Source organism: Clarias gariepinus, chromosome 22, assembly GCF_024256425.1.
Source record: "Clarias gariepinus isolate MV-2021 ecotype Netherlands chromosome 22, CGAR_prim_01v2, whole genome shotgun sequence".
In the NCBI taxonomy this organism is placed as follows: domain Eukaryota; kingdom Metazoa; phylum Chordata; class Actinopteri; order Siluriformes; family Clariidae; genus Clarias; species Clarias gariepinus.
The window spans coordinates 22079268-22106713 of record NC_071121.1 but is presented as its reverse complement, the minus strand read 5'-3'; the positions used below and the strand labels follow the sequence as shown (position 1 = coordinate 22106713).

At 38.0% G+C, this 27446-nt stretch overlaps 1 protein-coding gene across 2 annotated transcripts; it reads right to left on the bottom strand.

Annotated features, from left to right (window-relative positions):
• Positions 1-502: 502 nt before the first annotated feature.
• Positions 503-27446, bottom strand: ptpn22 (protein tyrosine phosphatase non-receptor type 22). 2 transcript variants are annotated; one of them, XM_053481866.1, is made up of 29 exons: positions 26950-27446; positions 19072-19180; positions 18851-18927; positions 17745-17840; positions 17557-17595; positions 17335-17406; positions 16829-16888; positions 16583-16725; positions 14857-14923; positions 14658-14735; positions 14279-14365; positions 13547-13668; positions 11998-13451; positions 11745-11825; positions 11291-11353; positions 10100-10234; positions 9885-9956; positions 8375-8502; positions 7747-7774; positions 7575-7631; positions 6802-6864; positions 6621-6698; positions 5746-5870; positions 5314-5341; positions 3435-3491; positions 3224-3321; positions 3099-3129; positions 2865-2951; positions 503-2322 (listed from the first exon to the last, which is right to left on the bottom strand). In XM_053481866.1, the coding sequence occupies exons 1-29, from the start codon at positions 27049-27051 to the stop codon at positions 2261-2263; spliced, it is 3699 nt and encodes a 1232-aa protein (XP_053337841.1). In that variant the 5' UTR covers positions 27052-27446; the 3' UTR covers positions 503-2260. The 2 variants fall into 2 exon arrangements, with proteins under 2 accessions (XP_053337841.1, XP_053337842.1); XM_053481867.1 differs by having other exon boundaries at positions 2886-2951; positions 26950-27445.

Sequence of the window (27446 nt, the reverse complement as noted above, 5' to 3'; positions counted from 1 at the left end):
GACGAATGCTAACAAACTATTAGACCTCTGAGCTCACGTCACCTTCTTTAACCCTCTCACTACTGAAAGTACCATTTTAAACATAAAACAAGAAGGGTTCCTTACTAGCAGCGCACATGCAATAAACGTTAAAATGCTTAATGCTAAGTATAATCGCTTGTATTGATTTGGTTTTTGAAGAGTATGAAAAACAAGGAGTCTTAAAACTAAAAGCAATTCCATGTGGACAAACAAAAAAAAAAAAAAAAGAGAATTTTTGGGAAATGGTAACAGTGAGTGCATCAGGCGACCCCTTCCAAGCTCTCCTGTGAGGATTTCGGTTATAACTCCAAAATGCTCTGACTAATCTTCCCCATTATTTCGGCACTCAGGAGACCCGGCTCTCCAGTCCGATATCAGCTTTGTGGGGGAGAGTAGAGGAAGGCAAAGTTGAGGCAGAATCAGCGAGACTCATCGTCCCTACACTCTGAATTCTTTAATAGGACCAGTTATTAAAGGGGTATATTTTTTTTTTTGGATTGACATTTTGTTTCCAAAACTGGGTAAGCTAGGGCCACTGAAGCAAAACGTTTTTGACCATTGATGATAACATTGTTATTGCATTATCCAGAGTAAGTAAATACTTTCCCCTGAGGATGTGAAGATATGCCTGTATAAAAGCATACGGACCATGATATTGTGCGACCATGACATTACTGATAATCTACATACATTTATATTAAGATCCAAAACAATTTGTAAAAAATAATTCCTGACATATTTTATCTTGACTCATAAAACGTCTTAATCAAAGTATAATACTTTCAGGCAAAATGTATTTGTACACTGTAATTGATCATTTTAATTAACATGATAGCATAACACTTTGACACTCCTGTTTAAATTACTACCTGCATTAAATTATTACTTTAAATAATTCATCCCCTTCCACCTGTAATTTTCATATACATGTGCAAAAAGAGTATGTGAATAAAATACAATACATATTGAGTGGATGCTCATACAGACATCAGCTGATAGTTTGTCTTTGCAGCTCATATTACCTTCAAACCTAGTAGCCACTGAGAGAGTACACACTACTGCGACCTTCTTGTGTATAAATATACTGAACTTTTATAAAGTTATAGTGCAAATGACCGACATACCAGAAGCAAACATGATACAAAACGATGGAGCGGTCCTTTGGTTAATCCTGATCGTCTAACAAAAGAGGATCCATCAGTAGTAAAAAAATCTATTTTTTTTTCTTTTCCCTAACAGCAACATATATAAAAATAAAATAAAATGAGAAAGCTATTTGACATTACTTGAATAAAAACTCAAAACAATATGGAGTAACATAAAAAAGGAAAAAATTCTATACAGACCATGAATGCATACATTGAGGCTACGAGATCAAATTCTCATCTTTCTATCTTTCTCACTTTTAAACGTAATCTAAAATGCCACAACTGGCCGCTTAATTTATTTATAAAAGCAGATACTCGATTAGCCTTTAAACTGCAGTGATTTATAGGTTTCAGCTGGCCACACAGGCAGAGGTGGGAGGTAACGGAGAACATGTACTTCATTACTGTACATAAGTACATATTCCATGTATCTGTACTTCACTACATTTCTGCAAGGCATTGCGTTGCCTAACCAACCACACTGGTGTGCAGAAACTGAAGTGTGAATTTGGCCACCTGCTAACTAGAGGTTTACCGCAGCTCCGCCCACATATCAACCTAATGATGATCTGCTGATCAAATGATTATAATTATTACCTTACGGTATGACATGGAAGTTGTTGAGAATGATGACGCCGCCCACTGTTACATATGTTGAGTAACGTCTGTGACACGCGGCTGACACGCCCACACTGACTACACACACCAGCAGCCAAAACAAACACCGACGGCAGGACAAACAGAATGTGTGTCACGTGACTTTTTATTATTGTTAAAACAACTCCTATGAGCTGATGTATCCCCTGGCCTTCTGTACTTCTGCTTGAGCTTGTACTTAAGTTTGGGGAAGCAGCTGAAACACTATATAGGAAACAATAACTTTGAATCTTGTTTTTTCTTTCAGGACGCTTCTGACCAAACTGTCAATTTTATTATCATTTGTAACCAGTGAGCTTCAGTGCTTAAGGAATATCATTCATTCCTTTGTCTTCGTCTACAGTATGTCAGTCTCTTTTTTTTTTCTCGTTTTTTCCCATCAAATAGGAACCTGATGCAGGCAGGCAGTTCCTTCATGACCCACCGATTCCGGTTTACACCCAGGTTTCAGGCTGATTCCTTGGTCCTTTGGGTTTCCCAAAACGTGTTCCAAAGTCTGCAGAAACGGAGGGAAGTGTGTTAGTCTTTCTAGATTTACATCTCTTCATTGATCTGATTTAAACTTTCATTTATAGTGGGATATTTCAAACAGGAGCGAAATACGTGATACAAAAACAAGAGATGTGAAGAACACAAACAGAGAGTTATTACTGCTCTTGGGCTTTTCAATGCAATTTTATTTGTTGCTTCTCAAAAACATCTGAAAGAAGGATTATAAATCATTACTGTTTCACAACTAATTTTAAATTAGTTTTAAGTACAAATGTACTTAATGTATCTAGAAATGCACCACCATCAACAACACAGTTACACCATCTCAGGTAATCTAGATTTGGGCTGGACATTTGGAATAGAGAGCAAAGTCCTCAACTCTGTCCTCGACTACATGCCTGGATTGGATCAATTTACTGTGAAGCCAAATCTAGCTATAATGAAAGTTCTTCGATATGGTACAGGGTTATAAATATTAAACATCATTAGCTACATCATAAACATTACAGTAAGACATTACATTAATAAGACATTAGAATTTCTTACTAAAGATGGAGAATTTCTTACTAAATATGAAGCCTGAAGTAGCGCCATGGTTTTGGGGAGCAGAACCAGGCGCAGGAGCTTCTTTCGCTGTAAACAATAGTACATAGATATTTAATATGCAAAACATCACAGAATATGAAAGTATTAGATATTTGTAAATACGTATAATACTAGTAGATACTAGTGAATATTCTTCATTTTAAACCAGAAAGGTTTTATTTGAACATTACTCACTTTTCGGTTTTCCTTTCCACAATTTCAAACTCTGTTAAAAAACAAAACAAAAAGGATGTCATAATGCCTTAGAATCATTCTGTTTTATAATAACCATACATGGTGAGAGGCTGTAACAGGCGAACCTTTGTCCTGGACTTTTTGGGGAGTGCTGTCTTCTCAGGCTGCAACATCGCAGGACGTCTACTGTCCATTGATGTCTGGTCCTCTGCTCTAGGTAATTCTTCAGGAAAAAAAACAAGAAACAATAAAAATATATAGATCTTTTTAAGGACCCAGAGTAAAAAAATGAATAAAACATATTGTAGGTTAAGAATTGAGGCTTGTATGAGTTACCAGGCTCTGCTGTAGCCCCACTATTGGGATCAGGCTGAGGAGCCACAGATAAACCCTCTGCAGAAGGAACATTACACAAACTTTAGTGATTTAGAAGATTTAAAAAAAAATTAAAAATAAAATCTCGTGACACCTCAACCACCCGAACCCTATGACTGAGATTCTCTTCGATTGGAATCTGTCTCAGCTCCACGTCATGTTGAATCAAATGTTGTTAAACAGACAGATAACGTTCTCAATTTTGATCAGTCTGATTCAGCTATAAAGTTTATATTAATATATTTCTTCTTGCATGTTACTGTGGATTTGTACAAAGGTCATTAGACATTAACAAACTGGGGAAAAAAGGATCAACAATGACTTTGGCAAAAATGGCATCTTTGCAAATGAAATATTTTTGAATCTAGACGAACATATCTATAATTTCAATAAAATAAGTTCACAACAACCTTATTTCCAGTCAAATGGTGCTAATATCTTAACCAGACATTTCTTGTTCTGTTAGCAGATCATTTAGCTTCCTTCAGGAAATCAATTTTATTAAAGGAAGTTTAAAACTTAATTTGTTATTAATTAAAATTTAATTTTAATTAATTTAAAATTTAAATTCCAGTACAATTTGATTAGAACTTATAGTGGGGTTGGTGTAATCTTATTTTATAAAAGCATAGATAATTAAACTATATGGATAACGCTGTCGTAGTGGTTAGCACTTTCAGCTTGCATCGCCAGGGGCCGGGGTCGATTCCGGCCTCGGGGTCTGAGTGCATGGAATTTGCATGTTCTCCCTGTGCTTGGTGGGTTTCCTCCTTGTACCCTGGTTTCCTCCCACAGTCCAAAGACATGCAGATTAGGCTAACTGGCGTCCCCAATTTGCCCGTAGTTTAAATGAGCGTGTGCGGGTGTATGTGTGTGTCCTGAAATGGAGTGGCATCCCTTTTAGGGTGTACCCGCCTCGTGCCCCTAGTCTGATTGGATAGGCTCCAGGCCCCCCAACACCCTGTGAAGTCTGCATTTGTGGAATGTGGAATGAAAATCATAGATGAAGGTGTGTCCTTATTTCTTTTGACGCACAATTTTTTTCACTTTTTGTTTTTTTGTTTGCCATCTTTTTGCCAGATAACCAATCAAGTTGAAAAGTTTTTTTTAACTATTTTTAAAAAAAGTTGGGAAAAAGGCCTAACATTTTTGGTGTAAGTTTCACAACATACTATAAATGGGTAAATATGATGTCTCTTTCCTTAAGAAAAAAAATTCTGAAGGTCATTGGCAAATTTCTGGAATATAAGAGGAATAGGTGGCATGCTGGCACGGAGGTTAGCGGTGCTGCCTTGCACTCCAAGGTTGGGAGTTGAGTGGATTTTGTTCCTGGTCTGTGTGTTTGTGCATTTGCATGTTCTCTCTCAACTTGGTGGGTTTCCTCTGGGTAATCCGGTTTCCTCTCACAGTCCTAAAACATGCATTGTAAAGTGATTGGCGTTTGCAATTTACCTATAGTGTATAAATGTGTGTGTGGGTGATTTTGCCCTGTAATGGGTTGGTACATCTGGGGTGTATCCTCCCTAGTGTCCTATTCTGACTGTGAAAACACTATAAACTCAATTTATATAAAGCTCAAGATACGATTCAGTTTTGCCTACTGACATTTAATATCATCTTGACTGAAGCTTTCATTTTTACAGTTGCTATTTACAGACGATATTTTCTTAGCAACTTATAAGGAATGAGAGGGTGATGAGGTTCGACTGATGATAGACAGAGTTATATAGGCAGAGTTAAACAGATGAATCGAGCTGCTCCAGTCATAGGGCACGGGCTGTCTGGTGCTGTTCTACTGATGTCACATTAGGGGAAATTATGACTCAGTGGAAATGCCTACCTTGTTTTGAACTTTTCACTTTAACACTCTGTCGGAAAACAGAAGCACACAAACATAGATATGCATACGCTCAGAAAACATGAAGCAACAGACACGTGTGAATCATTTACTGAATCAAAGACTGCATAGGACATTCCATGAACTGGCAACAGCAGGTGGTATAATGTATCTTAGTGTTTAGTTATTTTTTTTTTATAGTTGAGGTCATATTCCTTATTAGATTATACTACATTACTTTTTTCGGAAGAAACAATACAAACACAAATATGGTATTATTTTCATTCGGATTCGTTATTAGAAAGTAACTAGTGTTAGAGTTGCAGTTCTTTAACTACAGCATTTCTATGTCTGCTAGTTTATACGTACAATTAAATGTAATAGTAAACAACAACAACAACAACAACAAAAAAACATAAAAGTCATAATAATCACCCTGCTTCTGGTCATCACGTCTAGGAATGTCCTGGGCTGAGAGTTTCCTGCCCACTCAGACGAAACACCCAATCTGTCCCTTTGCTCGACTGGTTCGGACTGACAGGGGGCGCTGTCGCTCAGTTCTGTAAGAAAAGGAAGATTCAGTTCACCTGTTCCTGTTGAAGCATTTAAAATCCACAGATCAGCATTCCGATCAGATCAGAGAGTTACACCCCAAACACATTTCTGCATAGTTTCTGCTTAGCTATGTCGAACTGTTCTGTTAGTGTGGCCATTATACACTATTTTTTTTAACCACAAATGGGTATTTAGACTTTAAATAAGTTTAATAAAATGAATGAATAAAATCCATATAGCAAAAAAAAAACATAATTTTCCATGAGCCATTAAAAAAAAAGGTTATGAATAACGCAGACTTATATTCCACAACATTTAATTAACCCTGAACAAATTCAACTGTAAGAGATATTTGTTCACATCCTTAAGAGGAAGTTACTGAATTTCCTGAATATCTTAAAAGAAGAAGACGAATCTTCTCCTGTACTTCTTTTTCTTATTTTTAATCACATTAACGAGGTGAATTAATGACTTTAAAAGTACGGCCCAGTGAATATAATCATTTTAAATTGAACAATAAAGCATACAATTAAAACATTACACTCTTAATATTTTGTATGTATATGATAATCGTATGCTAAAGACTAAACTCAGATTCTCATTCAAAAGGGCCACAAAACGGAAGGATAAAAAATGGAACAAGAAACTTTGTAATAAAATAAAAATAAATAAATAAATCTAATATTATTGTCTGTTCAATGTCGAAAAATGACCTAAATGTCAGCACAAAAATCCCTCACATGACCTTATCATACCTTCTTCTGTCTCTATGATAAAAGATTCTAGGGTTCTGGTAGGAAGTGGAGGAGTTAGAAGTGCTGGTGTCTCTGAAGCTGAAAAAAGCAGTGTGAGAAAGTGCAAGTGCTGAATGTGTGAAATAAAACATAAACAAGTAAATAAATAAATAAAATTCAATTCAATAAAAATACAACGTACCATCCATCAGAAACGATTCAAGTGTGCGCTCAGGGAGAGGCGGAGTGAGACTTTTTTGAGGTTCTGGAGTCAAAAAAAAAAAAGAGTGATAAATTAGTTATTAAGAATATGTTTCATTTTAGATTTCTGTGTAGTGCTTTTGTCAATAAAGATTGTCACAAATACATTTCTGGATTTATGCCGATCAGCCTTAACATAGCTCACCCATCCCCGAGGGGACCACAGGCCAGCCTGTCCAGTCTGATTCCACAGAAAAGCCAAAGCAGCACAATTTGCCATATAAAACAAGCAAGACTGCTGACCCGGCCTCCAAACTCCCTAGATCCCAATCCTATTGACCATCTATGGGATACGCTGGACAAACAAGTACAATCCATGGAGGCCCCACCCTGCAACACTACAATTAACCTGGTAGGATCTGCTGCCAATGTCCTGATGCCACACAGCACAGCACAGCTCAAGCTGCCTTGTGGAGTCAGAGTGTTTCAAAGTGAACCTACACAATACCGGGTAGAATATTTTGTGTTGTAATGTTATGACTGATTGGTGTATGTTTAAATCCATAGAGAGCAAGCCAGGGGACATAAAGAACAATGAACAGTTTACTTGGCCAAAAGCTGCCAAATGAAAAGGGAAGAAAGAAAACTTGCCACCTTCCCCGACCCACCCATAACTTCCTCTTTGAAGTAAACCCGTCTACTTAAGGTCATTATTCATAGGTTTTCATTGTAAACATCTGGAGCAGACATACACATCTGGGGCAGTTATTTTACCTTGTAAGGGCATGGGAATTGGAGAAAACGACTGGATGTTCCAACTGGATGTTGGAACTGGAGGGAAATGAGAACACAGTTTTGGTTAGCTATATTTCAGTTTAATAATGCACACCTAAATTCATTCTTCTAGTATGTGTTTTGTTATAAGAAACGTGCACAATGAACTCACCATTAAGTGACAGCCTAGCTTTTAAACTCTGTACAGGAGAACATATATAGACTGTATGAGACAATTATATTTCCATTCATTTCTTAGCATTTATCAGGAACTGACTCTAGTTCACGTAAAGATCACAATACTTCTGCAGATCCACAGAAAGTAACAACTGGATTGTCCGTTGGATTAATACAATCTTTATAACCTTATGCTTTAAGAAAGACTAATTTATTTACAATTACACCTTTACATATTTGTGAGCAAAGCAACATTTTCTTAAATAAGAGTTAGCACGCACTTGGATGTACAGATGTGTGACCAATTAACAAGTTGTTGGGTGACCGCCAATACAGCTTCTACAAGCTTCTGCAAGTTTCTAGAACTGTATTAGAGAGATAACATGTTCTTCTAAACGATGTTTTTTGGTGATGGAGGTGATAAGGGTCCTTTTTAATAGGCAAGTCCAAAATCAGAAGAATTGTACAGATCTGCAGTGCTGCTTGGTGCTAAGGGGACGAAGGAACCCAAGCCAAGTTCAAAAACCAGTGCCCAGGGCATAAGACAGTGGGTATTCCTATAATTCCCTATATCCAAATTTCCAATAGCTTGTTATTAGTTTGCATTATATATACATACTGACCTTGCTCCTGGACCAGGACCTCATAAAGTCTGGTGTATCCAAGTTAGAATTCCCAGACCATTCAGATGATTTGCCGACCCTGAGCACAGTCTCCTGGGGCTTTTCTTGTACCGCATTCTGTAATAAATCTGTTAGAACGCAACAGTCCATGAGGTAGATTCAGCAAGTCTATTTATGGACAAGTGCATCTGATGTACAAGGGGTATTCTAATCAACCCAGGACTTGTCTTCTCATGAGCAGAAAAAAAGATCTGAGCACATCCTGTTCTGTCATCGTGCTGGTAAGTGACTGATGTCTCCTTTTGCTGCGTGAAGGCGCTAACGCGTCAGGCCGTGTGTTATGCGAAATGGCGTACAACCCTGTTAGTGCAGGCATACAGTAGAACAGCGTGTTGAAAATGATGAAATGTTTCATAATTGAAGGCGTTAAAGCTTTTAATGCACAGTACGGTGATGAGACTCTTAGCTGCAGTAGATCGTTAGAATGATTCTAACATTTTAAAGAAGGCTGTATATCTATAAATGAGGATCCCAGCCGAAGTGGTATTGGTTCTGTGAATGTTCACAGAGTGGAACCTCAGCCTTAAAAATTGAAGAATAACTTGTCGCTAACTTGCGGGAGAGACGCATCTGTCTCTGGGAACTGTCCTCACAATCATTCACCAACACCACTTGTATGTTAATGCCGGGAGTTATTGTCACCTCTCCCAGTGACAGTGATAGTCTCGACCTCACCCCAAGATATTTCTACACGCTTGGGCCATTAAAGGAATTAAATGCATTAGTGTAGCAGGGGATTATGTAGATAAATATTGGAAGTTTTTACTCTCAGAACCGCGTGCTGTTATTATTACTTTTTAAATTCAAAGTCCTGGTTTGACTTGAACAGCCCTTGTGCATTCACAAGACAATTTATTAAAAACACCTGAAAACACATACAGTTACCCAGATAAGGCAAGTATAAGGCAACGTCACAGTGCATACTGTAAAAACCTGTAGATACTGGTCACAGGCTTCAAACACCGAACACATCAAACTTCAGAATAAGAAAGAAATGATCTCAGTGAATTACAGTAGACCATGGTACACTACAGCTGTTGGTGCTAGACAGAGGTGTTGGTGTATTTCATAAACGGCAAATTATTTTGGTTTTGCATGCACAATATTCAATATAATTTACAAAATAAAAACCTTTTTTTTTACAGTTTTTGCAACTGTGGCAAGCAGAACAGCATCTCAATCTGTCAATCTTAGTCGGACGGATTTTAAAAGGAGAAGAACACAATCAGGTTCCACTGCTGTCCGCCATGAGTAGGAACCTGAGTGACATGTATCTGCAAGATTTTAGGCATTGCACTGCTGCCACTACTTTGGCTGTTTATATAATTGACCATTTGTGCAGCTGTTCATAAGAATGTTGGCATGAGGTAATGCATTTGAATCTTATGTAAGAGGAAAAAAATGCATCTTTGAGGAACTTTTCAATACATGACATAAGCTGCTTTTCTACCTTCATCATTAGCCATTTCATAAGATTCTGGAGTTCTTTCTGGCAAAGGTGGTGCAGGAGAAGGTGGGTTTTCTGTAGTCAAAGAAAATAGCACTTACTGATTCAACCAAATACACAAGGTAAAAAAAAAAAAAAAAAAAATATATATATATATATATATATATAAATATATATATAAATATATATATATATATATTGTTATGAACAGCTCTTACCTCCACTGCTTGAATTATCAGGTGGGATGACCAATGTCAAGCTGTGGTCCATGCCCGTATTCTCTGTATTGCCTGTATTGCCCGTGTCAACATCTCCATTACCTTCCACATCACCCATATCGGCCATATTTGTATCTAAAATACACATAACAGTTTTTAAAAATAAGTTTTCACACCAGTAACACTACTAATACTACAGGAAAATGGATAGGTCGAGGACACCAGAGACAAAGTTATTCTACGTGCCATGAAAAAGGAACAGACAGAAACACAATTCACCCTGAATGACACACAACTGATCATCTTCAGGAAGGTTTACGATTTTTTGTAAAGAAATGATCAGGTTGGTCTATTGTCTCTTCTCAGCTGACCCTAAAGTGAGGAGTTTTCTACATGACCCACAATGCCTTTTACCTGTCTGCTGGTAACAGTGGCAGTGGAATACTTTTTTGGCAAATCATTTTGATTCTTCTAGGTTTTTTTTTTTTTCCTTTTAGAAAATATCCAGAAATGAGCTTCATACTTTTAGATTTGGTCTTAGTAAATATTGAATTAAATTAAAGCAGATATTTTCACTTGCTAAGATGTTGATTTGGGCATAATGATAGTGTTCCAACAGAAGGCAGCAGGGTGGAGTAGTGGTTAGAACTGTGATCTCACACCGCCAAGGTCAAGGGTTTGTTCCCCGCCACGGGTCTGTGTGCGTGGAGTTTGCATGTTTACCTCATGCTTGGTGGGTTTCCTAGTTCTCGGGTTTCCTCCCACATGTAGATTAGGCAAACAGGTATTTCCAAATTGCCCATAGTTTGTGGTTGTGTGTGTGTGTGTGTGTGTGTATGTAGGCGCGCCCTGTCTAGGGTGTTACCCGCCAAGTCCCCTGGGATAGGCACCCAGCCTCCCATGACTCTATACAGAATAAGCGGTATATAGATAATAAGTGAGAGAGTGAGAGTGAGTGAGTATTCCATCACATCGGGTCCCAGGACCACAAATATGTCAATATACTGTAAACACAAGTGTTTCAGGTTGACATTGTTCTTTAGTGTGTGCAAAGGAAAATGTAAACAACTCACTGAGATAAACTTAAAAAACTGCTTTGTTAAGAGTGAAGTGCAGGATGTTTAGAAGGAGCTGAACATTACATTAGACAATGAATTTCATTTTAAATAGAGACATAAATATGTACTGTACCAGTCAACAGAGACGAATCGTTTGTGCATGTAAGAAGAGTAGGAGTGAGAATTTGTGGAGATCCTAAATGAAAAAAAAAAAAAAAACATAAATATATTTTTTTAATTAGGTAATAAGTGTAAAAGTGCCTTAAAAGTCTGGTTTTGCAATAAATACTGTACATTAATTGACAATTAGACAATTGGGCTGTGAGTCTTGAATTTAATGCAGTCATTTCACTCTGAAAGAATGAATTACTAATTTCTATTCCAAGAAATTTAACTGAAAAAGGGGCAAGGCCGGGAAGATGTTATATGAGTGGATGTTTTAGGGATGTTTGATCTTGTCATTCTATTTTAAGAACACTGTGTTATTTACCGAACTTTAAGCTTGGAAGTATTTCTTGCAAATAGAACAATGATGTTGGTCATAAATAGACAAGAATTTAAAGAGAAAATACGACAGTGCGGCGAACCTTCATCAGCCAACATGAAGGATTCTGGGGTTCTCTCTGGGAGTGGAGGAGGGCTATCCTCATCAGACACAGGTGAGGTCTCTGGCGACAAACACACACATTCAAGGATACTTGAATATAAGTTTCAAGGGTATTAAATCAATGAGCTTCTAAGCACTAATTTCCTTAATTCATGATAAAAATGAAACATCTTTGATATGAAGCTTCATCATTGAAAAATCATTGGTAGCCATCAAATACATGATACACTAACCTTTAATTTTGTCCTGCATTAGCAATTCAGTGCTCTGAGTTTTAATAGCCAAAGTAGGTTCAGGGAAACAGGAGTTGGCAGTGAGGATGGGTAATGCTTCTTTACACTCTGGAGACCTAGTAGATAAAGGAGATTCTGGGCCAAAATATGGATCCTCCACAGTAAGACAAATGGAGGGAGTCTGCAGAAGAGCACCATTATTGTTTGTTTCTGTCGTGTGTGTCTGATGTGGGCTGGTCTCCGGTACTGGTGTTGGACTAAAAGGATTATTGGATTTCCAAATGTCTGTTTCTTGGTTTTGATTTGTTGTAGCACTTTCAGGTATTTGTGGTTTATGGCATCCAAGATCTGCTTTCTGAGATCGAGGAGGTTTAGGTATCGGAGACTTTAGCTGTACAGTGTTTGTTTGCTGAACTGGTGATGGTTCAAGTATCTGAGTGTGCAGAAAAGGAGGTTCAAGTATCTGTGATTTCTGGTATCCAAGATTTGATTCCTGAACTGGAAAAGGTTCGGGTGTCTGAGCATTTTGGTATCCAAGATCTGTTTTCTGAGGTCGAGGAGGTTTCAGTATCTGGTGCTTTTGGTTTCCCAGATTTGTTGGTGGCGGTGGGGGAGGTCCGAGTATCTGAGACCTTCGGTTTCCAAGGTCTGTTGGAGGTGGTGGAGGAGGTCCGAGTATCTGAGACTTTCGGTTCCCAAGATCTGTTGGAAGCAGTGGAGGAGGTCCAAGTATCTGTGACTTTCTGTTCCCAAGATCTGTTGGAGGCGGTGGAGGAGGTCCAAGGAGCTGGGACTTTCGGTTCCCAAGATCTGTTGGAGGGTTTGGGGGAGGTCCGAGTATCTGAGACTTTCGGCTTCCAAAATCTGTTGGAAGCAGTGGAGGAGGTCTGACTATCTGGGACTTTCGGTCGTTTCCAAGATCTGTTGGCTGCGGTGAAGGAGGTTCAAGTGTCTGGAACATTTGGTAACCAAGATCTGCGGGATGCTGGGGCAGAAGTTCATGGGTTTGAGACATTTGGTATCCAGTAACAGTTGTCTGCAGTGGAGGAGGTATGAGGATCTGGGATTTTTGGTATCCAAGATCAGCTGGATGCTGGGACAGAAGTTCATGGGTTTGAGACATTTGGTATCCAGTAATGGTTGTCTGGGGTGGAGGTGGTTTGTGGATCTGAGAATTTTGGTATCCAAGATCTGTTGGCTGCAGTGGCAGAGGCTCCTGAATTTGTGACTTGGGATGTCCAAGACCTGTGTTCTGCAGTTGACTTGATGTGGCAGTAGCCCTTGGGGAAATTTTAGACATGGCCCAGCATTTCATGTCATTGAGAATAACTGCTGGTGTGCGTTTGATGCCTGGTGGACTTGGAGGTCGAGAATGAGATGGCAGAAGTAGCTGAGAGGCTGCACTTGGTGCAAAATGATTGGAAAAGTCAGTATTAACCTCCTTTTCAGAATACCTGTAAAAACAACAGAAGTGACCCAATTGGAATGTCCTCAATAAAAAATAGCATATCTATATCTACGATGTGTACAAGATTGGGGCCAACAATACCTGGGGTCATAAAATGGATAGAGTTTATTCCCTTCTACAGACTCTGGCTCTTCCTCAGACTCACTGAATTCTGAATCCTCACTGTTACTGTCAACGGGGATGAGAGGAGGTGCAGCTAGAACCTGATTAAAGTCAAAGAACAAACGCTTATCAATAAGCAATAATATGACTTTTGGATAATTTGAGTAGTTTAAGTACCTTGGCCTAATAGTAGTTAAAAAACAAAAACAAATAAATAGCTTATTATAATGTTATCATGTCATGGATTATTATTTTCCACAGTTGTTTTTACTTATTTCTTTTTAGAACAATGGTACACTATATGGCCAAAGCTTTGTAGATGCCTAATCATCAAAGCCATGTATAAGCCCTCTCTGAATATTGCTCTGAACTCAACCCCAATGCACCCCAGGCCCAATCGTCCAACATCAATGCCTGACCTCACTAACGCTCTAGTAGCTGAATAAGAACAAATTCCCACAGCTTCTTTGCAAAATCTAGTGGATCACCTACTCAGAAGGGTGGAGGTTATTCGGGATATTCACAAAGCACATATGGGTGTTATGGTCAGGTGTCAAAAAACATTTTGCTATAAAGTACATGGGGTTAGATTATAAACCCGAAATTCTGTATGTGTTATCATTTAATCTGTTTACTTACTAAAATTAGATTTGATGCTAAAGTTCTTTCCCCCAAAACAACTCAATGAATTAGCAATCTTTGTTATCTGACCTCATTATATTTTGTGTTTGACTCCATTATCTGCAGATGCTTCTCGAACAGGAATTTAATTGCTCTGTACACCAGTTCATACTGCTCCTAAAGAAAAGAAACAAGTGAAACCAAGCAAGTGAAACTCACAATCTGTATTCTTGACATGCCAGATTTGTTATTTGGTTTCTCAGGGTTGTGGTGGATGGGAACAATCCGCATGGACACAAGGTGAACACATAAAATCCCATAAAGAAAGCAAACTAAGCTCAGGATTAAACTCGGGACCCTGGAGCTACAGTATGAGGCAACGATATTACTCATTGGACTATTACATGTCTATCTACCATGTTTTTTGTTGTTGTTTTATTGAAACACGAAGGACAAAATGTGGTCTTACCTTAGTCTGGACTATGGAAGGTCTCTGTGTTCTCATCTCCTGAACCAGGTCATAGATGCTGAAGTAATCTGGTATCATCTAAAATGAGTGGAAACTGATCAGTTAACATCTAGAAGATTATTCTGGATTCTTTAGGTGAACAGGTACAACATACATTTTTCCACCTCGGCTGTGCATCAATGAAATAATTGATTCTTACTTGTTTTTTCAGTAGATTCCAAGTGTAGTCAATGACACACAGCGCCCCAGTCCTTCCACAGCCGGCACTGCAAATCCCAATAAACACCAAATTACATAATGTCAAGCTATAGTATACAGTATGGCCGAATGTTTCTGGACAACCGCCCATCATACCCACATGTGCTTTTTGAAGACCTTTGGGAGACATGGACATTACTTTGTGCAAAGGAGCATGTCATACTTAAACATGTTTGAGCCCCATAGTTCAAGCAAGGGTAAATTGTAATGCCACAACATATAAAAGAAATATAAAACTGTGTGCTTCCAAGTTTGATGTGGTGGTCAGGTGTCCATAAACATTTTGCCATTTTATTGTACATTATACTGCTTTTTAAACAATTGAAACTTTTAAGTAGTCTGGCTGAATAACTGAATTTTTGCATAAAAGGACCCCTTTAAGACACACTGCACCTGTAACCTATCCAATTAAAGGCCAAAGTAAAGTCCCCTTTGTTACACAACAAGTATACTCATATATACATAGGAATTGCATTTACAAAGCATATCAGTCAGTATACAAGTCTCATCATACTGTAGCACAGAGACAGCGCTGGCTAAAGGGGTAAAAATGACATAATGCTTGCTTCTAATCCGGGTTATGTCTTCTCTCTCTCTCTCTCTCTCTCTCTCTCTCTATCTCTCCCTCTCTCAAGCTACATACTCCTGAGATATCACGCCACAAGTCAACAGAAACCTCAACGCATTTCTTGTTATAGAACTGCACATTTCACCATGTATCACAGAGTTGTTTATTTATGGTGCATATACATGATATCACCCAAATGATCATGGGTTTCCTTTTAAGTCTCATCCCTTTCAAGGTTTCTTCCTCATTTTACCTCAGAAAAGTTCTTACCGCAACTCTATTGCTGGTTATACAGTAGATACACTGATACAGCTAAATGTGTATAATTGCTTTTATTTATCTATCTATTTATTTATTTATTTATTTTTTTGTTCCATTGTTAAAAGTGCTAAAAACTGAATTGAATCGAAGCATGTGCAAAAAGTCACCAAATCACTTGGACAATTCAGTTTTTTTCAACCTTAAACCTCTATATTTTATCAACTTCATCAAGTGTTTTTTAACCACAGTACTGAAAATATTGCAAGTCTTCTCTGTTTAAACACATAGCAACAAATCACATTAATCACATAAACCCAGCTTACTTCTCCAATATTGCGCCATGAAACATTTATGCAATGCTTATGCACGTATCACAAAAACTTTTAAAATAAATTGCTCGTGAAACTTCAGAACTGTGTATGCAATCCAGAAAATGTGAGAAACAAATTATTTTATTATTTTTTTACTTGTTTTTTTTTCAGTTCACTTTAAAAGCTTTATTAAACAAAGATCACAGAGCAGAAGTCACGCCAACATGTCTGACTGATTCACAAGGTTCACAAGGCAAAAAAACAAAACAAACTATTATTCTGTTTTAGTTGCAGAGCATTGCAACCTGAGTTAGATATACGCTTTTTCTGCAATCAATGAGCGCTCTGGTTTTACTGCCAGACCAACATGTGTAATTGGCCAACTACCTGCACGCATTTCCTGCCTGACTATTGCGCACAAGCCATAAAAGGGCAGGCTCAGGGTCTGCTTCTTGTGCAACCTCAAAGAGGATGTCATTTTTTTATAATCTGCTTTTCACCGACATTAAGCTTTCGTCTGGTTTCACCTGCAGTGGATGCAGATGGGCAAGTCGTCCTGCTCCTGAAACACACGCATGTCCTGCAGCATCTCCAGAATGGGGGGGATGGAGTCTGGTACACCGTGATCCGGCCAGTTCATATAGTGCAGCTGCTTCAGTGTACGAGACGACTGGAGGGAGAAGCAGGGTTGAAAATTTTGACACTCGTCATGCTTAATGCAAAACACTTAAAAAAGAAATTGTGCTTCAGCGGATCACACCACCACTACTCACATTATGAAAAGTAATCTTCAGCGTCCTTATCAAATAGTCTCCCTTGTTCTCTTCTGATTCCTGCACAAGATTAAACAGAACGTTAAAGCACAACTTAAAGTTTTCACCTTTATGCATGGTACACTTTAACGTGCAGTTGCACTTCCTACTATACAAAAACGTAATAGTTCCCTGTTCTATATTTTTTGCAGACGTTTAGACTTTATTAAGTACTTAGTATAGTATGTGTCTACTACATGTCAGCCGCATGATCAACATAAAATAAAGTTGTTCCTTCATCCTAATCGCTGTTGGGACTTTTATTTTTACTTTTAGTTTAAGGAACTGACCTCAAAAGCATTACAACTGGAGTTTTATCTAAGGTTTCGGGTTTCTGGGTTTTTTTTTTAGCGACCCAAAAGCTGGCGTTAGAGACTGACTAACTACATAAGGGCAGGGAGTTTTAATGCGTTTCATAATGCTAGGACAGGAAATGTGGTGTGAGTATGACAGGAAGTGTCACTTACACAGCATATAGTAAACGGTTCACACACAAATGCTTCCACCATAGATTCAGGCCAGTAGCGCTCACACTTTTTCTAAAAAACAAAACTCATTTTCAGACTTGATGGATGTAAAACTATAGGATTTACAAGTGTGTTACATTCAGAGGACAGAAAGAACCATTTATTTTATTTTAATAAGTGATGAAAAAGGATAAATTAGTATAAATTCTAGCACTAGCGTACCCTTCCCATTTCAAATTCCCTGCATGCCATGACGATGACCTGAGAAGAGAGAGAGAGAGAGAGAGATAGGGAGAGAGAGAGAGTTCTCAGGTTTTGAATGACAATTTTAGTATATTTTATCTTTTGCAAATTAGTGTGAATCAGTAAATGGGCGGCACATAAATTTGTATAAATAACAGAGTGCTCACATGCACGTTGTATTCCCAGATCATCCTCAAGAAGTCCAGAACTGTGTTTGGCAGTGGGCCTTGTGTGGCAATGTACTCCGTTGGCCCCCAAACTCCCTACAGTACGTCAGAAAAGATTGCAAAGCAGATAAATGATTTCATACTGAGTTTTATATCGCATTCCATTCCATCTGTTTTAACATTTGTCTGTATAACGTAAAGCTTAAAATCACCAACGACCTTTCGACATCATTAGTACTGTACGTGTCCCTTTGAGTGAATTTTGTACCGATTCAAATATCTGTGTATAGATCTTAACAGAAGCTAGTGTCATGAATCAGATTTACAGTAAATGTTGATCTGTAAGACCAGAACTTGTAATGAATATTTACAAAGTATTCCAAGCACAGTAACGGTGATGAGACTATTAGCTGCAGTGAAACAGTTGAATGGTGCAAACGTTTTAAAGGAGGCCGTATATCCGTGAAAGATGATCCTGGCCGAGGTGGCTCGGAGCCCACTGGAGTCGTTCCCATGAACATTCGGCGAGTGGAACTCCTGATCCTGAATAATTGAGGGATAAATTGTCGCCAACTTGCGAAAGAGAACTGTACACACATTTACTCACAAACACCACTCACACATTACAGGAACCCGGCTGGGAGTTATTGCCACATCCCCCGTACAGTCCTGAACTCACTCCAAGCCATTTCCACATGTTTGTGCCATTAAAGGAGTTCCTGGGAGGCGTTTCAGACATGAAGTAGGCAGTCTGAAAACCTGCTACCTTGATGGTATCCAAGCACAAGTGAAATGCTGGGATAAGTGCATTAGTGAAGTTACTCTTATAACTGTGTTGTGTTATTTATTCTGCACAATCAAACGTCCCGATTTTGACCTAAACGTCACTCAAAGAAGTCGTTCTTGTCTACATTTAAATTGGATTAAAATGGATTATTAATAACAAATATATCAACCTGTTAGCCTCTGAAACATGCCACCATAAGGAAGCAAAATTCAGGTTTCTGATTCACAGTGCATTTCATATTAGTTATTTTGTTGTTGGTTATGTCTCAATGTTTTGTCTTAAAAGAGAAAAGAGAACGGCAACAATACAGCCCACCTACCCGGATAAAATTGGCATTGATGTAGTCCGTGTCATTTTTAGAAGTGTTCAGTGAAAGCTTCACCCTGCTGTGGTCAACTGTAAAGAAACACAATCACACAACTCTCTTCAGCATGGTCAGGAGAGCAGATCGTAGATAATGATCGTACATTCACAAACACTGACAGTGACTCAGTAAATCAGTAAAAAACAACAACAACAAAAAAAGAATGTTTTACTTACATGGAACAATGTCCTTATATCTGTTCTTCTTCACATTCTCCTGCTTCTCAGCAGCCTTGGTGGAGTAGGTCTTGTCTGTGCGGTATTTGGTGGACTGCCTCTTCAGTTTCTGGTTGAGGAAAAATAATTACGTTTCATTTAGTAATGTTTAATGTAACGTAATCATTTTCTGTTGTTTGTTTTTTTATTAATATTTTACTTAATTCAATGATGTGTTTTTGATTGTACTGATGTACAATACATACCTTAGTAAAGTGTTTTACTTAGTCTAGTTCTCTTTTATTAAGCTCAGTTACATTTATTATAATACAGCATGCATGGTCTACTTTAAACAAGTTTTATTTAAGTTAACTTAGTTATGAGTAACTTAGCTTAGTAATGTTTTACTTATCTCAGTTACCTTGATCAAAGTCAGCATGCATGTTTTTATTAACCTTTGTTAAATTTTTCATAGCTTTGTTATGTTTTGTGTAGCTTAGTTGTATTTTGGTTAATTTAGTTATAAGCAGCTTGGCTTAAGTTCATTTCATTTTATGTATGCTTTAGATACACGCTTTATTTTCAACATGACTAATCTTGGTTATGGTACATAGTGCTGTGAAAAGGTATTTGCCATTTCCTGATTTTTTTTTTTGTGTGTCACATATGTGTCACACTTAAATGATTCATCAAATAGAATTTTATTGTACACAACAATAACCCAAGTAAATACAAAATGCGTTTTTTAAATAATGATTTCATTTATTAAGGAAAAAAAGCTGTCCAAGCATTCCTGGCCCTATGTGGAAAAGCAGTTGCCCCTAAACCTAATAATTGCTTGTGAAACCTTTGGTCTAAGGTTCTTTAATGAGCATCTGGATGAGTTGTCGATGTGCTGTTGGAGTAATTTTGGTAGACTGGCCACCTCTTTGAAAGTTCACCACTGTTCAAATTTTCTTGTTCAAGCCTTTCCAGACTGATAAATGCCAATTACTTTGTTTCAAATCTGTTCGTGAATTTCCTTTGATTGCAGCATGACATTTTTTAGCATGCTTTACTTTGTTAGACAGGTTCTATTTAAGTGATTTCTTGATTCAACAGGTCTTTCAGCAATCAGGCCTGGGTGTGGTAAGTGAAATTTAACCCAAAATTTCACAAAAAATGTGGCTAATCACAGCACATTCATGATTGAGCAAGGGGAAGAGTGGTTTAAACAGATTTTTTCCCCTAATAAATGGAATCATTCACTCTTACTCATCGTCTATACCGCTTTATCCTGTATTAAGTGTCGTGGGGGTTTGTAGCCTATCCCAGGAGACACAGGGCATGTGGCAAGGGTACATTCTGGACAGGATGCCAATCCATCGCAGTGTACACACACACACACACACACACACACACACACTCATTTACACAAACAACAGGCAATTTGGGAACGTCAATTAACCAAATCTGCAGGTCTTTGGAGTGTGGGAGGAAACCGGAGTAGGTGGAGGAAACCCACCAGGCACAGGGAAAACATGCAAACTTGCCATTTGTAATTACCCAGGTTATCTTTGTGCAATATTAAAATTTATTTGATAATCTGAATCATTTACAGTAAGTGTGACACAAACAGTATGCAAAAAAATATAAAAATCAGGGAGAAAACAGAAAATATGTTTACCCATATGTTTTATATAGCCTAGTTATGTTTGATGTAGCTTTACATAGTTTACTTGCAGTTTATGTAGCTTAGACATGCTTTATTTAGTTTTATTTATGTTTTACTTAATTTGGTCAAAAGCAACATGCATGTTTATTCAGTTTTTTTTGTGCTTTACCTAGTTTTATTATTATTTTATTTAGCTTTAACCATCAATGGCTTTATTAGCGTATTTGATCTTAGCTTAGATATGTTTTATGCATGTTTTGTTGTTTGTTTATTCATGCATTAGTTATATAAAATATATTTTATTCACCTTTTAAGATTTAAAACTACAGTATGTGCGAAGTTTCTTAGCTTTTTATATTTTACTTATCTTAAGTATGTGTTACTGCCTGATTGATGTTTTCCCCCTTCTTCAGTTACACACTGATCAAAACGAACATGCAAGTTTTTGCTCCACTTTGTTAGATTTAACTATACATGCATGTTACATTTAGTTATGCTTTACCTAACTATACGCTTGCTTTACTTAGCTTAGGTGTTTTTCTTAAATTAGTTCTTTCCTAAGCTCATTGATATTTTCCTTAGCTTGATACATTTTAGCTTAGCCATGCCCTCCACTACCCCAAGCCCTGCCACCACAAACTCCCACTAACACACATCTAAAACTTTATGATTAGATTATATGCTGTTGCTGTCAAATGCACAATATAGTATAAATATAGGCCTACTAAAATATAAAAAAGTGTCAATAATAAAAATTACCTAAAGTTGTTTTTAAGTAGTTTTTGTTAACTTTTTGAATATCTGTTTTACAATCTGCACCACTAGTGTTTTATGGTTGAGGTTTGAAAGTCAAGTATGTGAAACTGTGCGTGTTTTGCATGCTAAAGAGTAACTGTTTCCCCTTAGTTTGTTTGTCCCACAAGAGAAAGCCCATCGTAATTAGATAAATTTCCAACCACAACCTACGTCTAAGCAGTACACTAAGAGCAGTGCGCTAAAGCAGTACACTAAGAGCAGTGCGCTAAAGCAGTGCACAAGAGAAGCGTGCTTTTTACCAGCAATATAAATATAAGCAGCCAGCATTAAATATTTACAAATCTACTGAAAAATTTGATCCTTATTCATGAAATCAGATTTGCATTTAAAAAGCTTAACTTTTTTGTCTCTACCGAAACATGTTAAAGGCAGCAAAGCTTGTAAAAGATTTGTCATTGCAGAATAACTCAGTGTTACATTAAAACAGGTTTTGTAAGATGTCCATGAGACAGATCCAGTTTTGCTGACTTTTTACCTCATGGTTAAGGCAAGTAAATTCATTTGTGAACCATGACAGTGCATTTCAATCAGAAGAAAGTGTTCTTTCTAGGCAGCATTTTTAAGCAGGATTTATACGCTCCCGAGAAACGTACGTCTCCATCGGGAGGCAGATGCCTAATTTTGGCCGGACGTGATGGCAGCATGACAAGTATCGTTCTCAGCCAAAACCAATCCCATAATTCTGTTTGCTGGATGACATGCAATGCTGTACTGGAGGTCCTAAAATGTGATCAGGATGCACTAATACATCATAAAACTGTAGCAATAATGCAAAGTGCTGAAGGTGCTACTTTGGGAAGGAAAACGAATTTAAAATTACTACTGCTTTTAACCTGCTTGTAAAATTCTATTTAGACAGCGGTCACATTACATCTATATACCCATGCTTGATCCATGCTTGGCCTTCTACTGGAATCTAAAGGTCGGAATTTGCCTTTAATGTTAATAATAATTTAAATGTTAAAAATAATAAATTTACCAAATGATGCATTAACAAAAACATATCTGACAAATAAGGTAGAGAACAGCCTAAGCCTGATAAGCGCTAACACAGAACCGTAACCTCTGAGGCAACACTGACATTAAAGCAGTTGTTATTAACCAGGAAGTGATTTGTTGTTTTAGTTGTGAAATGACAAGAGGTTTGAAAGACTATTTGGGGAATACTAGAGATTAAGTGTGTCAGTATCTTATTCATTTTGAAATGCGGTTCTCCAAAACTTTTTCATTTATCGGTTGATTTAGATTATAGTTACAGACAACTGATATAATTCACACTAGTCCGCATAGAAGTGACAGCCAATATTATATTTATGGATTAAAGTAGGGTGTAAGACTATAGATATTTTAATAGCGATACAATAAGAAAAATATTAAACAATGAAAGGTACAAAAGGTCAAATTCATCAAGATCCTACACAAAGCTACGTGTGCCAGCTCAAGGGTAGACAAAGACAGCAAAATTCTAAATTTCTCCTGAATGAAGAAGTAAAACTGTCTGGCATTAACAAAAGACTTGATAAAATGCTTAGCCGAAGCAAAACGTTTAAAGGGTACAAACATTTAAAAGAAACGTTTAAAGAAGCGTGAATGAATGGAAGAGATGCATGTGTACAGTATGTGGGAACTGTACACACAATCATACGTTTACTTCGAATCAATGTTTTGGGTAAATATGCGCCATGCGGCTCTGTCCAATGGATGGGTTTTTTTTGAAGCAGGCTACGTCTGTGCAGTAATTCAGCCCTATAGAGCTCAGAGTTCTTAATGCACCACAGAAAAGGTGTGTTCGTTTTTGCTATCGCTCTTATCAGTTTGTTTGTGAGTTTGCTTCACTGTCAGTGCTCTTTATATGAAGAGCAACAAATTCCAAATGCAAATGGCAAACTTCTAAGTAACTTCTAAGTATGTAAGTTACCTAAACATTTAAGCTGACAATAGAAATTTGTATTTGTGCTGTGTAAGATACTTTTCATTAACTTTTTCAATGTTCAAATATTTATGGACCTGACTGTATTTCTGAAATTCTATTTGTTACTTAAGTTGTGGCAGATGATATATTTTATAATGAAAAATTGTATTGAATGAGAAAACAATTTGGCATCAAAGTGATTAAGTGGTTAGCATTGTCACGTCACACAGCCAAGGTTGGAGGCTTGAATCTTGCCTTTGGTCTGTGGGTGTAACTTGCATGTTCATGTCCTCGGTGGGTTTCCTCTGAGTACGGCCACAGTCCAATCACATGCGCTGTAGGCTGGGTGATGCGTAAACAAAATGCCCATTGTGTAGTGGGTGTTTAAGGGCATATGCTTGTGCTCTGTGATGTGCTGGCATACCATCCAGTGTGGACCCTAAGTGCCCTGAGATAGGCTCCAGGGTTCATGTGACCCTTCACAGGATAAGCAGTACGGGTAATGTATGTAGTCAGGATAAACGGATAGAAAAATTTTAAAAAGCGACATTTTCACTAATGGACCCCAATATGCAAACCATCAGCACCACCACATAACGTTAACACATTTACATTGATTATCAATTATATACCATCAGATCCCACAGAAAAGTCAATGCAGGTCATGAGATCAAGGAACCAAGACAGCAAAGCACCGCAGCCTGCCATGAACGGGGTCCAGCTGGGAAAAAAACCCAAGACCACTGACCTGGCCCCCAAGTTCCAACCAGGACAAACAAATCTGATACATTAAATTCCTCAACCCACAGCACCCAAAGGATTTGCTATCAACGTCCTGGTGCCAGACACAACATGCTTGTGCCGTGGCTGTCTAGGTGCTACAAGGGGAACCTACTGTACAAACTACCTAATTTTTTACACTACTTAGAAAAAAGCAACAACACATTTTATCACAGAATTCTCAGTTTCTACTAACAGATGCTATCTAATGCAGGATCTAATACATTTCCGGTTAATAGTGCCAAATCATGAATTCAAATCCAACAACAGTAAAAGAGAAACATGTCTGAGGCAAGCAGCAGATCATAGACCACACTAGCCACCTCTTATTCTGTCCTAGGCTGCTTCCTGAAAAGAGACAGAAGTATTGAATTCTGGTTAGTTCTTCTTAGAAAACACCAGTATTGCTGGGCCAAAATTCCCCCTAACGTTGTTGGTGATTGGACGGTAAATGGGACAACCAGTAAGTGTCAGAATGTGTTTTTTGAAGAGTGTTTTAACGACAGCTGTCTTAAAACACTGCTATTGCTAAGCTGAGAGAAAAGAAACCAAAGACACACTTTGTTGTCTGCTGGTAAACTCATACATGCAGCTCATGAACCATCTTCACAACGGTCCACACTTGTCTCTTAGGAAGTGAAATGGCGTGAATGTGTCATGTGATTTGTTTCTGTTCACTACATTGCAAGACATGTGTTTTTTTTTTTTCAAGACTGATTGTTTGTTCTTTGTGCTATTAAGAATACAAATACATGTTTTCAATGTTTAAATTTACCGCCTTTCTTTATAACCAACATAGTACAACTGACAATGCAAAAACAGGAACACTATATACTGTAGTCGAACACTAGATTGAAAAGGAGAATGAGCAACGAAAGATTATGACCACCTGCTCAATATTGAGTAGCCCCCGCTTTTGCAACCAAAAGAGTAATGCCTCTTATATTGGATTGGACTAGATGGGCTAGGCTTCGCTTCCCATGTGCATCAGGTCGTCGGTTCAAAAGTTTTAATTCTTTGCATCACTTGTGGTCCGTTCTGACCTCTGCCGACCAGTAAAATTCCACAACAACTGCAGTTTTGGAGTTGCTCTAACCCAGTCATCTAGCCATCACAATTTGGCCCTTGTTACACTAGCTACAGTTACAATATCTCATGCTAATGGCACCTTGAAGTGGGTGGAAACATTAGTTAGCAAGTGAACTCTCTGTCCCTGAAGTTGTGAAAAAAATGGGCAAACTTAATAGATTTTATTGACTCGTGAAAAAAGCCAGCTTGTCATGGCTAGACCATTGGGTAAGAACTTACACCAAATCTTCAGCTCTTGGAGATGTTTCCAGTCTGCAGTTGTGGTTCAAGTACTGAAAACCAGTGAACAGGCAACAAGATCATGGGCGGCCAAGGCTCACTGATGCATGTGGGTAATAAAGGCTAGGGTTAGGGTTAGGCTTACCCTCTGATCATACAGAAAGAATACCATAGAAAGGTGTCAGAACACATAGTGCGTCACTGTTTTGGTGGCAAAAACCACCAACTAAATATTAGGCGGGTGGTTAGAATGGTATGGCTGATCAGTGTATGAATACTGGTAAAAAATTAAACAACAAAATCAACGTTAAGTGTTTTAAATAAAACCACAAGCCACCAGAAGAGCTTACATCAGGTGGAGGGCATTGTCGAAATGGCGTGTTTGGTTGAGCTGAGATTCGGTTGTAAATACGTAGTATTATTATTGTGAGTGGTGAGGTCTTCCTGGAAGAGACCACATATATCTAAAGAGAAGTAAAGGTGATCAATCAAAAGAATGTTTAAGAGAAAAAGTAGACCCAAACCATGGAAAGAAAATGCAACCCACCATAATAAAGAAGCCGCCAGGTTTTCATTTTATTAGTTCTCTGAATGTATGTTGTGTCTTTTGTAACAAATTGCATTGTTTTTAAAAGTGTAAAATGTCTTTGGTATGGGGACATCCTTTTTAGAATAGGTTAAGGTTTCGAAAGGTCGGTGAACATACGTTTATGTATTCAAAAACGTACAGAAAAAGTGTTTCCCAGTTTCTGTGTTTATAGCCGTTACTATAGAAATAAAAACACATTCAAACAGTTCGCTGTATAGAATGGTATTTACAACCAAACCATCAGGAGTGTTGTTAAGGAAATTGATCAATACCTTTTGACCAATCATAATTTAGAAAAGCATTGCTGTGGTATGATAAAAGGAATTAATGAACAATGATGGCGAATACACAACAACTGAATGAATACATAGAGTTGGTTAACATACAGTTGATTTAAGTATAATGGTGGAAAGGGATGACTTGTTTCAAAGTTCTCTTTTTGAGACGGTTCACAGTCCCAGAAGAGGAAGTCTATATAAAGAGTGTTTAGCCGCACAATTAGTCACCAGCTGGCTAGTTTAACAGAATTCTCAATATGTTTTCCTTTGTGGACAGTTACATGAGACTGAAATAACACTGCCACAACGGCCACCCTACCACACCCCCACTCACTCATACAGATTTATGAATTTTACATGTCTAACTGTAATAAGTTAAACAACAATAACAAAAGTCTATCCTGCTAGACAAATATGGTCGTGAAGAAGTTAAAAATGGTATAAGAAATCTTTGACTGTGTTAGGTACATAACTTTTTCAGAAAGACCCATCTGTGTGATACGGTCATACCAAAAACTACCGTACCTTCAACCATACGATCAAGGCTTTAAAATGAACTTACCAGGAACTCAACAGCATAGACACTGTCTTCACAAGTCGATGTGGCCTCTTTGCTGGCAAACTGAGCCAGAAGCCTCCTCAGGAGCTGAGCTTGGAGTTCCATGGTGTGGCAGGTCCCCCGACAGTGCGCTTTGTCATGTCACATGTTCTTGAAAGCCCCAGTGGCTTGTACAATCTGTCTATCTCTGTCTCTCTATCTCTCTTAACTTTCCCCTTCTTTCACTGTATCTTACGTTTACTCTTTTTCTTTCTCTTTTACTCAGTCTGACTTGTCACTCCCTTCAGCTAAAAAGTTGCCCAAGTATTGAGGAACCCAAGTTCAGAAGCACTAGATGGGCTGTCGTCACGGAAGCATGTCAACAGGTTTCTGTGGTCAGAATAAAAATACCACCACTGTTCTCATCTCTGCCTGTCTCTTGCTAAGTTGTTCTCTTCTCTCACATTGCCTCACACACTAGTCGCTCTCTCTCTCTCTCTCTCTTTCTCTCTCTCTCTCTC